The 13,242-nt window shown below is 38.6% G+C and overlaps 1 protein-coding gene across 1 annotated transcript in view; it reads right to left on the minus strand.

Annotated features, from left to right (window-relative positions):
• PREX2 (phosphatidylinositol-3,4,5-trisphosphate dependent Rac exchange factor 2) overlaps window positions 1–13,242 on the minus strand; it is a 298,055-nt gene that overhangs the window by 32,969 nt on the left and 251,844 nt on the right. The window contains 2 exon segments of the mRNA XM_004602407.3: window positions 5,851–6,041; window positions 6,425–6,491. Coding sequence (XP_004602464.2) covers window positions 5,851–6,041; window positions 6,425–6,491 — 258 coding nt within the window.

The raw sequence follows: 13,242 nt of genomic DNA on the forward strand, positions 1-13,242 counted from the left end.
GGCGCTGCCTCTTCATCGGCCCTATTAGTAGACTCTGAGGACTGAACCCAGGTTACCTTGACTGCTCTACATTCCTAAGAGTCTACATTCCTCAGCTAGGGCCTATTTGTTAATTTGTCCTTTCATGTCACGATAGTAAAGACTGCTAAGGAAACAGAAGTCTTTTAAAAAGGGACTTTAAAAATTGTTGAGTTATCCATAAAAAAGTACTTGCTTATGTGAGTTGATAGTCATTACAGCTCAAGTTTATTGTAAACATAAACATCTAGTAACAAAGTGGATAATTCGCATTTCTCTTTCATTTTTAAAAATTAAAAAGAAAATAATCCTTATTTCAATTCTGTTTTTTTTTTCTTTTTGGGTCACACCCGGCGATGCACAGGGGCCACTCCTGGCTCTGCACTCAGGAACGACCCCTGGTCGTGCTCAGGGGACCATATGGGATGCTGGGAATCAAACCCAGGTCAGCCGCTTACAAGGCAAACGCCCTACCCGCTGTGCTATTGCCCCAGCCCCTCCTTATTTCAATTTTTTAACAAACACTTCTCCTTTACATTCATATTATGGTCACATGTCAGGTCAGAGCAGCTTCTGCTGGGTGGGAAAGTGACCTGATAGAGAAGACTGAGCACTCACCATTCATATCACTATGAAATGTGAAAATATGTTTCAATGTTCAAATAACCTGTTAATAAATAGATCTTGGCAAAATACCCCTCTTAATAGTCACTTCATAAACCTTTTCTTTCTGAAACCTGGTATATGTTAAACCTAAGTTCTATCTATGTATTAAACAAAAAGCCAAACACTGGAATACAGATAGAGCAGAACACTTGATATTTGTCTTTAAATAATGACAACAGGAAGATTTGGACACAGACTGATTCCTTCTCACACCCCTGTGGGCACTTCCTAGAAGGTGGGAGTGATACCATCTTAGCTACTCACAGGCTACTTTGTGATGCAGTGAGCCTGTCCTCATGATACTGCTTATAAACCCCACTGCATGGCTGAACTAGAGTTAAAAATGCAGGGCCTTGGGGCCTGGAAGAGACTCATCTTCACAGTGAAGCATGAAAATCAAAGGTCATTTAGGTGTGAAGTGACTATTAAGAGGGGTATATTGCCAAGATGTATTTATTAACAGGTTATTTGGCAACTGAAACATATTTTCACATTTCAATATAACACGAATGGTGAGTTCTCAGTCTTCTCTGTCAGACCACTTCCCCACCCAGCAGAAGCTTCTCTGACCTGACATGTGACCATACCACGACTCCAAAGATTCAAATCTTCAAGGTTTGGCTCCAAAGATACCACAGGTGATTCAGAAGCAGGAGGTCCATGCCTGGGACACCTATTATTAATAGGTCCAGAGAGAAGAGTACGTGGAGGAAAACTGTCTGGAACAAGTCCTTAGAGGGAAATGCTATGGATCAAAATTTTTTGCCATCACTAGAAATGTAGGCTCTGGAAATTTCCACTCATTTGTTTCACTGGCTAAGGAAGCAGAAATTAATAGAGTGGGAAGAAATGGCATCTTTGTTTTGGGGCACAGTAAGACTTGTGCTTTAGGTTTTATAACATTTGCAGTATACTGATTTATATTAGCTAAAGGAAAACAGTTGGCTATTAAGCAGGGGTGGGAATAAAGAACTGGATGAAAATAAAATACTGCATTGACTAGAAAGATGCTGCAGTGTGAAACAAAAGGGAAATTCAGAAATCCCGGTGGCAAGCTTTGGAGTGCTTGCAACAAGAAACTGGCAGGAGTACAAAAGAGAACTTTGAAAGCCACAGTGCTGATTCAATATTTGAAAAACATTCAGCTGGGCAAAAATAAAAATAAAAAAAGCTTATCAAGCAGGTTTACAAACAAAATATACCACAAATTTTTATATGAAAGGAAATACAAAAGATGTTTTCATCTATTAAGCAAAAGTCTCTATTAAAGCATGACTGAAATAGCATTGTGCATCTTGTGGAAGGATAATATATAATAGATTCTAACATCCTCTGCAGACAAGGAGAACATGAAAGTGCCATACAACTATCTAACTACCTGTCCGGCTGCCCATGAACAGTCATTTTTGGAATATAATATATTAACACTAAACACACAGTAATTACATCTGGAGGACTTTTAAATATAATAGATAATAAATTGAAATATGAAACTACATAGAGCAAGAATTTTTATCTTTTTACTCTTTATACAAAGGTAATTTCTTCATGGAAATGAAGAAGCGAAATGACCAAATAAAAAAACTGAACAAATTGTATCAACTGACTGAAATAACAACTGATAATGAGAGAGGCTATATCTGTATTTTGAACACTCATTGTTGTTGCTATTGATATAATTGAAGAATATAATTATATTCAAATGTGTATTTAATAGAAGTTGCAAGAGATAATGCAAAATAAAAATGAAAGAAGATATTTCAATATAAGACATTTGGGGAACTTTCCACTTACTAAATTATCTTTGAATGTGTGTACACTGCTAAAAAGGCAAAAACTCAAATCTTAAAAAAATGATAGTCCAATTCTTCCACTATTCAATAGCAATGGAAATATTTAACATAAGTGAATTGTTGAAGAGTGTGTGGGCAGGAAAGTTCATCAGTAGAATGGCAATACACACAAAGGAAAGAGAATCTAATAGAAGCAAAGCCAAGCTAAATGCTATAAGGATATTTTAATAATTCATCCTGAATTCTATTCCTACTAATCTCACATTCACTGCTGTATGCAATTCTGGCATCTAATTCAAGTTGGCATTGAAACATCTAGACATTAGCTCTAATTAAATCTTGCCTTTTAACTCTGAAAAGCCACATTCTTCTCTTTAATAACAACCATATGTAATATAATTAAATACTTCAAAATATTACATTTCAAATAAATTGGGAAAGGCAGGAAATAAATTAATATGGATTGTATGTTATTAACTATTCTTCATTTTGATTTTAAGAGAAAAATGACAAAATTTGTTTTTACTATTTACTCTAAGTCACCATGATCTTGTCCCTCTGTCAGAACTGGAAGGCAAAATCCCATGTTTATTATTTAGTGCAGATCCAGATTTACTTGGGTTCCTCTCTAGTAGTCTGGACTATAATTAACCAAGGAATTATTTTAGGAACAATGTTATGGGGGATTTCTGCTGCCAATATATGTTAGCACACACTTTATCATCATAAAAAAACTGAACAGTCTTGATTGAAAATTAAAAATAATGCTAAACTTCCATTTTATATTGCATAATAGAAAAAGAAAAGTTATCAGTTTCAAATAGTATTTGTCTTAAATCCAGCACATCTGTTATGGAACACTTGTGCCTATACCTCAGTGAATTTTTCGAAAATGAACTGACCATTGCTATACTCATTTTGAATTGTAGAAATGAAGAAAGCCAAACTATTTGGAAATGTCACTGCTGCTTGTGATTCCCTTATATGAAAGAATAGAGCAGTTTTAAAACAGAATTTCAAATTTCTCCTATCCAAGATCAATCAAACTCTAAGACTGCTCATGGAGCATCTGAGAGAGTAATTTCGATAAATTGGTCATGAAACTAGGCTTCAAGAGCAGAAAAACTGAGAACAGATAAGCAAATTGAACTACATTACTCTCAGTAAATTTATAGAGTGATATGGCAGCAGATTTGTAGTTTCAAAGTTTTAAGGTTCCCCTTGTCACAGCAAGTCCATTCTTCAGATGACTCAAATCTTGTACCAGGGTAAAGCAGGAAGACAAATAATCCAAATGATGGTACTTGGGTGAACCGAGACAGGTTGTCCCTTGGTTACATCACATACATCCCCACTCCTGTGTGTACCGCTGCTCTCTCTGACTGAATTTTCTTTCCTTTAGTTATTTGCAGAACTCACCCCTTCATTTCCTACAGATGAAATCTCCGTTTGGCTAGTGCTACCCCTTTTCCCATCCTGCCTTCTTTTTACCACTCTGTCTTCAGTTCCTTTTATGTATTTATTCACTCTACCACATAAAGTATTTGTTATTTATCACCCGTTTCCTTCCACCATCATAGAAACTATGAGGAAGTTTAGGAGGAAGGCGACTACATTTTCTCAGTGCCGCGTTCCCAATAGTGGCAGCAGTGCTGGCACCAACTGATGCTCACTGTGTACTTAATAAATAACGGAATGGACTTAATGGGGAACAGAATGAATGAACATGAGTTTCTCTGAATGGGAAAAACAATCACCCCCTTGCTAATAAAATTTTTTGTAAAATGGTATTTTAATCATTTAGTTGCCTGCCAATGATATTTTCAATTAAGCTCTTAAAAATCTTACAACAGAGCACAAAGTACAAAGGATTATAATAAGGGGGAAATATGTTTGTTTTATCAAAATAGACATAATGTAATGTTCTCTCAGAGAAACAGAGTCTTAACACATTTCATAAGCAAGATCGTTCTGTATGGGACTTGGAAACCGGGGTTTGGGCACAGCAAGTTCAAGAATTTTATCCATATAAATCTGTCACCAGGATGGTTCAATTTCCCATTCTACTTTTTCATCCTAGGGCTGGAATGATAGCACAGCGAGTAGGGTGTTTGCCTTGTGCGTGGCAAACCGGTGTTCGATTCCTCTGCCCTCTTTGTGAGCCTGGCAAGCTACCGGGAGTATCTCACCCACACACCAGAGCCTGGGAAGCTCCCGGTTGAGTATTCAATATGCCCAAAACAGTAACAAGTCTTACAATTGAGATGTTACTGGTGCCCGCTTGAGTAAACCGATGACAGTGATAGTGATACAGTGATACTTCTTCATACTGATCCATCAAAACTCAACTCAAATATAAATCATGTCCTCTGTGAAAAGTTCCCAGTTCTAAGCACCTATTTCCTTTCTCAAACTTTATCCTGAAGCTAAACCTTTCCTAAATTATTGTAGCTTAGATATGTTATTTATGCTGTTTTACTATGTCATATTACTTTTGCATGTTTTTTTCTTGTTGCTCTTTTTCATTCATGTAAAGTCTCTGAGTGCTACTGAGTAAGAGTACCAGTACCAAGAGTACTGGCCAAGAGTACCAAGTGTGGTCTTTTGTATGGATTAAGTACTACTCTCTACCACCCTCAGATTTGAACTAAGGACTGGGGCTAATTGAGAAACTTATTGCCTCCTTGGATTACAAAGAAGGCTAGATGCTGCTCTGTTGTCCTCAGCTTTGTGGTTTGCTTCTGTTCTAAAAACAGGAAGGTGACAGAAGTTTCCACAAAGCAGTTAATAACTTGGGCTCCCAATTCATTATTTCAATCTGACACTGCTATATGATGCCGATGCCTGCAGTTTGGCAGCCCTAGGCTGACCACCTAGAGAAAATGGACGAATCTTAGAGTTGCTATCAGTTCCAAAAGGGCATATTCTACAAACCATGGGTCATAATTTAATCAAAGCTATAATGACAACAGTAACCCCAAAGCAGCAAGTAGATAACAACAATTGGTTATTTTAGACTCCAAGCCACTGAGAAGTGAAGCCTCAATTATCAAAGCCAATGAAAAAAGTTTAGCTGGCTACCTCTGCTCTTATCAAGCCAATTCTACATTGACCAAAAGTGATTTACCCTTCTTTGTTCCTAAAGAATGAATTTTTCATAGAAACACAAGAGTGATAAGATTCTGGGCAACCGACATAAACATAAGATTTCATTCATTTTTACGAATAGCCACTGAAAATGTAAAAATGGAAATAAGAAAATACTGTGCAAACAATTTCGAATTTCCCAAATTTCATATTCATCTGTGTGCTAATGAATACATACTCCTACAGCTGGGTGCAAACGGTCACCCCCAGCTGTAGATTCACATACCGATGCACGCCACTGTTGCACATGATGATGTGGCAGGCGCCGAGCCTGCTACAGAGCTCCGAAGAAACGGAGAGCAGTCCAACTCCGGAGGCACTGCAAGCTGTGTTTGCACAGGCAGCTGTGCGCTTGGATCTGATAAATGAGGCAACGAGTCGGTAAAGTTCATCCAAAGCATCGAGAGGCCTCATTAGCTGCGGGAAAAAAAAGTGAAGAACATGAAGTTCAACATGTTTTGTACAAAGAAATCCTTTTAGATGAAACAGTCATCAGAGTCAGTTAAGTTGATTTGGGGATGGGAAGGTTGGGACTTTGGCTATGCCCAGTGGTGTAAGGGACCTGGAGGGGGGGTTGGCATATAGAGCAAGACATTAGATCAAGGCCTGGAGTCACAGCCCAGGGCCTTCATCAAGTTGTAATTAATAGTCTAAAATGTTTTAGTAGGGAGATAACAGCTGAAGAATGCATCTATTTAATATCACCCACTGCTCAGAGGAAATGAGCAGAAAAATTAAGGAATGTATGTCAACAACAAAGCTATCAATGCATATAAACACTCATTTGTGTTCTTTTTTACCTTATCTACATATGCAGCCTTGGATGTGGAGTTTGGTGGTGAATTTGACTTGTCCAAGTAGAATGCTCTGTAAGAATTCACAGAATAATCATCACTTTAGTAATAATATAGTATTGTATACTACTAGGAGAGTAGATATTACAAGTTTTCATCTCTTTTTCTCACACACACAAAGTGTAACTACTTGTAGATGAAAGTTAACTAGAAACAGTTTGTGTGAGGAAAAATTTGCCAAATATTTAATATATAAATATTAAATCATTAGATCAACTCAAACCAACTTAAATTGTATATCTATTATATCTCAATAAAACAGTATTTTTTTTTGCTTTTAGGGTCATGCCCAGCGATACACAGGGGTTACTCCTGGCTCTACACTCAGGGATTACTCCTGGCGGTGCTGGGGGACCATATGGGATGCTGGGAATTGAACCTGGGTCAGCCGCGTGCAAGGCAAACGCCCTACCCGCTGTGCTATCACTCCAGCCCCTCAATAAAACAAATTTAAAGAAATGATTACTAAAGATTCAAAAGCATGACGATGTTTCACTAATCTTTTCTATAGACAAACAAATGGACAAAAATGTTGAATAGTTAGGATGAATGGTATTGCAACCAAGAAGTCAATCATTTTTTAAGCAGAAAAAATAGAATGTTACCATTAAATACACTATATATTATTTTTAAAAAAAATTTTTAATTTTTTTATTGAATCACCATGTGAAAAGTCACAAAGTTTTCAGTCTTAAGTCTCAGCCATACAATGATCGAATACCCATCTCTTCACCAGTGCACATGTTCCACCACCAAGAACCCCAGTATACTTCCCATCCCACCCCCACCCTCCGCCTGTGTGGCTGATGATTTCACTTTACTTTCTCTTTACTTTGATTACATTCAATATTTCAACAGGAAACTCACTATTATTATTTAGAATTTCCCCCCAACAATCAGACCTGCCAAAGAGGTAGCATTTGATAATTTGTTTTCCATTGCTGAGAATGAAGAGCATATGAGGCTGTCGCGGCCATGTGGTTTTGGAATTCTGGTATCTTAGTAATTAAGTCCAGAGAAATTTCTGTCAGAAATTGCATCATTGCGAGCTCATGCCTCTGTTTAGTGGGCCTTATAAGATGGCAGTCGCCACACTGCCTCTGGGGAAAGGAAAGGCTAAGAGAGAAAAACTTTTCCCCTCTTAGGGTGGCATGGGGCCATAGGTTAGTTCACAGTCTAGAGACATTTCTGCAAGAAGCTGCTGGTGCTTAAAGTAGTTAGCTGGCCTCCGGGATCATGAGCGTTCAGCAACGCAGGGGCCGCTCGTGTGCAGCCACGAGAGTTACATCTGCATTATATATTCTTTAGCCTTAAAAAGAGGACTTAATTTATGGAGCTAGAGCACAGTGGGTAAGGTGCTTGTCTTGCATGCAACCGGCTGGGTTTGTTCCCCATATCCCAAATGGTCCACTCAGCATAGCCAGGAGACTACAGTCAAGAGCAACCCTGAGCATCATTGGTGTGGCCCAAAAACCAGAAGAAAAATTACTTAATTTGTCTGTCTCAATTTTCTCTTTTGTAGTTAGGGAACATATTAGCTTGTATTTCACAAGACTGTCAAAAAGATTAAATCAGTAAATGGTATAAAATGCTTTAGAGAAATACATAACAGAGTAAGTGCTCATTGATATCTGTAATAATGAATATTATTATGAAAGTCAAAGAAATATGTTGTGTGTACTGAGGAATAAAGTTTTCTTGTCTTATATAAAAAGATTTAGAAAATATTACAAAAATGAAACAGAATATGCAGCTAAAAATTAAATTCTTCTTAAGGATATACTAACTCTTTTGTGGTGTCAGGTTATAGTAAGATAGCTATTATTTTTTTATTACTGAAGAATTTTATTTTATTATAATTTAAGTAATGCAGTTACAATGGAGTTAACAGTTACTGCATGAACGTACAAACTGACTATACTCCACTAATATCCTCAGTAATGACATTTTAAAACAGTAGATGGAATCTTAATGACTCACCATAATTAAATGCAATTCCCAAGAACTGTGAGGTGTGGTTCCTTACTAGCTCAAAAGTAAACAAGAAATTGGAATGATGTAATCCATGAATATGGGATATGGTTAATTTATGTTTGAGAGAGTATTTTTGATGAGGTGAAATTATTTTCAAAATGGATGCATGATTAAGTGTTCAGTTCAACATACAAAATTAGTGATCACTGAGGCCAGCTTTTGAGCCATAAGAATATTTCTACACAGCATCTCTACTCCTCTAGCCTGAATCCCATGTTACCTATTGCTCCTGGGAGCATCAAGAGCTTTTGCAGCGTTGCCTGCTAAAGAGCCTGGGCTTTAACGACTTGTTGTGAAAAGACTGACTTATGTGTACACTCATTGATGTGCATAAAATTCGTGTTTTCCTAAAAGTTCTGGGACTCTTTTCATTTCAATAACGTAGTCCATATTCAGGGTAATATTATGAAAACTCACATAAGCACAGCCATGCTGTAACAAATCCTAGCATTTTGTACTTATGTTTCTCTTTATGAAGAAATAAAATGTTGCAGACCCACGAAAGGGCCTTGCTATTTGTTCTTCTATACTCCTATTCTCACATTCATCACTTTAGTGCTTTCTTTGGGGGACCAGGGCTCTCAAGAGGTGTTTCACGGATTTGGGGACCGCTCCTGGCTATTTGCAGCAATTGAGTCAGCCATGCAAGGCAGAGGGCCAGAGGTTGTGGTGCTGGGACCAGCAAGGATGACACCTAGTGATGCCCAGGATTTTCCAGGGCTACCACTGGTAAGTGTTGAGGTCAACTGGTGTGACCTAATTGGCATGCGAGGAATGAGCCCTAACCACAGCACCATCTCCAATTCCCTGTCACGTCAATGCTTCCTAAGGTCACCCACAACACTGACCCAGTGTACCGGAACAGATATGACTATTCTTTCAGACCTGTTCACACTGTTGTTTTCAAACTGACAATCTTTGATGTTTTTATTTCCAATGTGCACATATTACTCACACTCTAATTTTTGTGTCATCTTACTCTCTTTCCATGGTTATGTATAGTTTGTATAGTTAATATATATTATTTATATAGTCAATACTCTTTTCTTTAGGAGTTAAACTTGATGTCTTTTAAGTGTCAGGGGCCAGGAGTAATAAATAGAGATTAAGCCTCCTTGCATGTGGCTAGCCAGAACCTCAGCACCACAAAAACTGCCACATGGCCCCCGAACACTGCCAAGAATGACCTTAGAGAGAGTTCTGAGCAATACTGGGTGCAGTCAAAATCATTTCTCCCAACCATTTCTGGTCTACCATGAGGAGTGACCCCTTAGAAAAAGCCAGGATTAACCCCTGAGCATCATGGTGTAGCCACCCCTGTCCCCCGCCAATAATTAAGATATATTTTCATTCTAGGCTTGGTTCCTCAAGAATACTCAGTTTAAAAAGTCAATTCTTCAAATTTCTCTGATAGTTAAGATCCCACTTATTCTCGATTTTAACACTGATTACAAATGTTTAAGACATGAAGGCCATTCAATAACTCTACTGCAAACTACAACACCCAAACGGAGAAAGAACAAGAAGCAGGGTGGGGTGGTGAGGGTGGGGGTGGGGGTGGTGGGAGGGTTACTGGGAACATAAGATTGGTGGAGGAGAATGGGTACTGTTGGAGGGATGTAAATGATCACTGTATGAGTGAAATGCAAACACAAAAGTTCATAAATTTGTAACTGTACATCACAGTGATTCTCTAATAAAAAATTTTAAAAAAGAAATTTTTTTAAAAAAAGAATGCATTTATTTAAAGTTGAGTTCTGTCATCTATTATAAACTCAGGGTGTTTTTTTTTTTTTTTTGGCTTTTTGGGTCACACCTGGCGATGCACAGAAGTTACTCCTGGCTTTGCACTCAGGAATTACTCCTGGCAGTGCTTGGGGAATCATATAGTATGCTGAGAATCAAACCTGGGTTGGCCACGTGCAAGGCAAATGTGCTACCTGCTGTACTATCGCTCCAGCCCCCTAAACTCAGTTTTTATATTTGTATATACACATATGTTCATGCTCTCTCCTCTTTCTCACTTACCTATGTAAATATGTGTATAAATACACTTTAAAAAATTCTTTTAGTTATTTTTATTCTTCCATGACTGCATTTTAGGTGATCCCTTAAGTAATATATTCTAAAGTAAACTTAAAAAAAATTGCCAAATATAGATATTACCTTCTTTACTGGGGATTTTATTTCAATGACCACAATTTTCATTTTCATGATTTCTGCCTATTCTATTTTTTTTTTTTTTTTTTTTTGCTTTTTGGGTCACACCCGGCGATGCTCAGGGGTTACTCTCCACTCAGGAATTACTCCTGGTGATGCTCAGGGGACCATATGGGATGCTGGGATTCGAACCCGGGTCGGCCGAGTGCAAGGCAAACGCCCTACCCGCTGTGCTATCACTCCAGCCCCAATTTCTGCCTATTCTTAATCCATTTTCACCAAACAAAAACTATCCATGAGACTGTAAACTCTATGCATTTGGATTCTGTTTAATTTTGTTTGTTGTTGCATCTCTAGCACCTAGCACTATAAGAAACGCAGTACTGTCTAGAGGTATTGAGAGGACATCGTGTTTGATCTATAGTCTACTTTCAGTGTGCATCTCTCATTCCCAGTGGGTCCTCGAACCACACTGTACCTAGTGTTCCCTTCTCTATCTGAGCTGCCTTTTCTTCCAGCATGTGAGGCCAGCTTCCAGGCCATGGAGCCAACCTCCTGGTACTTATTTCTACTATTCTTGGGTGCTAGTCTCCCATTCTGTTATTTTATATTCCACCGAAGAGTGCAATCTTTCTATGTCTGTCTCTCTCTTTTTTGACTCATTTCACTTTGCATGATACTTTCCATGTTGATCCACTTATATGCAAAGGTCATGACTTCATCTTTTCTAACAGCTGCATAGTATTCCATTGTGTAGTGTACCAAAGTTTCTTTAACCAGTCATCTGTTCTTGGGCACTCGGGTTTTTTTTCCAGATTCTGGCTATTGTATACAGTGCTGCAATGAACATTCGAGTACAGATGTCATTTCGACTATACTTTTGGGGTGGGAGGGGGTTGGAGTAGGGGGGTGGGAGGGATACTGGGATCATCGGTGGTGGAGAACAGGCACTGGTGGATACTTGATGGGTACATTGTATGATGAAACACAAGCACAAAAAGCTGTAAGTCAGTAACTCACGGTGATTCATTAATAAAAAAAATAATAAAAAAAAGAAATGCAGTACTATCTAATAAATCTTTGTAATAAACAATTAGATCACACTTTTTTTTTTAGAGCCACATCTGGCAGTACTTAGGGCTAACTACTGGGTCTGAGCTCAGGGATCACCTCTAGAGAGACTTGGGGGACCTCTCCCAAGGGGTCCAGTGACCAAACCCAGGTCAGCAATTTGCAAGGCAAGCGTTCTACCCAATAAACTACTGTTACTATGACAGATTACAGACTTTCATTTTCTACATTTTTAATGGATGCTATTCCTTTCACATTTAGCACATCAAAATATATTCTGGGGTACACTGGTGATGGGTGTGGTATTGGAATTATGTGCATAAGAAACAATAATTAAAGCATTACAAACCATAGAATTTCAATTAAAATAGTGATGATTATATATGCCTTACTAGGATATTTCAATATTTTAATTTCTCTTGGATCAAATTCATTTTCATGTGTCAGTTTCATTGGCTTTTCCTTAGTATAGGCCTCCTCGTGTTTCTGTCATTTTATTTAGCAAGTTCATTAGAAGCAGGGAGAATTCTGTATTGTTTTTATTTAACTCTTCATAGTTTTTGGATGTAGCTTCATCCCCTCTTTCATCATCATTCTTCTCTTACAAATGCACTTGAGCTCTTCTTGGGCCCAGAAACATCATCTGTAATCAGCTTTATATTGATTTGAATTTTACATGCTGACATCTGGATTATTACCATCTTATCACTGAATCAGGGGGTGATTTGATTCAGTTCCTAGTTCAATGGCCATAGAAGCTTTCTCTGGACATCTTAAATGCACCAAAGTGACAGTCTCAAGCAGTAATGGGCAATAAATTTGTTGTTCTTTTCTCAGAACAAGAGGTCTCCCTCTCAACACTTTTGTTTCAAGTGGTGGTTTTGGCTGTGGATCTCCATACAGTGGCTTTACGTTTTCAGTTTTCATTTCCCTGCACTAAGTTGGGCTGGCCAACTGGAAGACTGGAGAGATAGCACAGTGGGTAGGGCGTTTACCTTGCAGGCGGCCAACCCGGGTTCAATTCCTCCGCCCTTCTTGGAGAGCCCAGCAAGCTACCGAGAGTATCCCACCTGCACGGCAGAGCTACCCGTGGCATATTCGATATGCCAAAAACAGCAACAACAATTCTCACAATGGAGATGTTACTGGTGCCCGCTCGAGCAAATTGATGAACAACGGGATGACAGTGCTATATAAAAGTTGGGCTGGCCATTACTGTCCACCTCTGGAGCACAGTGCTCCACAGGTCTCAGATTAGCCCAGGACCTTCCCTTGAATTTTTTTTTTTTTTTTTTTTTTTTTTTGCTTTTTGGGTCACACCCGGCGATGCACAGGGGTTACTCCTGGCTCTGCACTCAGGAATTACCCCTGGCCGTGCTCAGGGGACCATATGGGATGCTGGGATTTGAACCCGGGTCGGCCGCGTGCAAGGCAAACGCCCTACCCGCTGTGCTATCTCTCCAGCCCCTCCCTTGAATTTTTATTTGATTTGAGCCACT

This window comes from Sorex araneus, chromosome 2 (assembly GCF_027595985.1).
Source record: "Sorex araneus isolate mSorAra2 chromosome 2, mSorAra2.pri, whole genome shotgun sequence".
Lineage (NCBI taxonomy): Eukaryota > Metazoa > Chordata > Mammalia > Eulipotyphla > Soricidae > Sorex > Sorex araneus.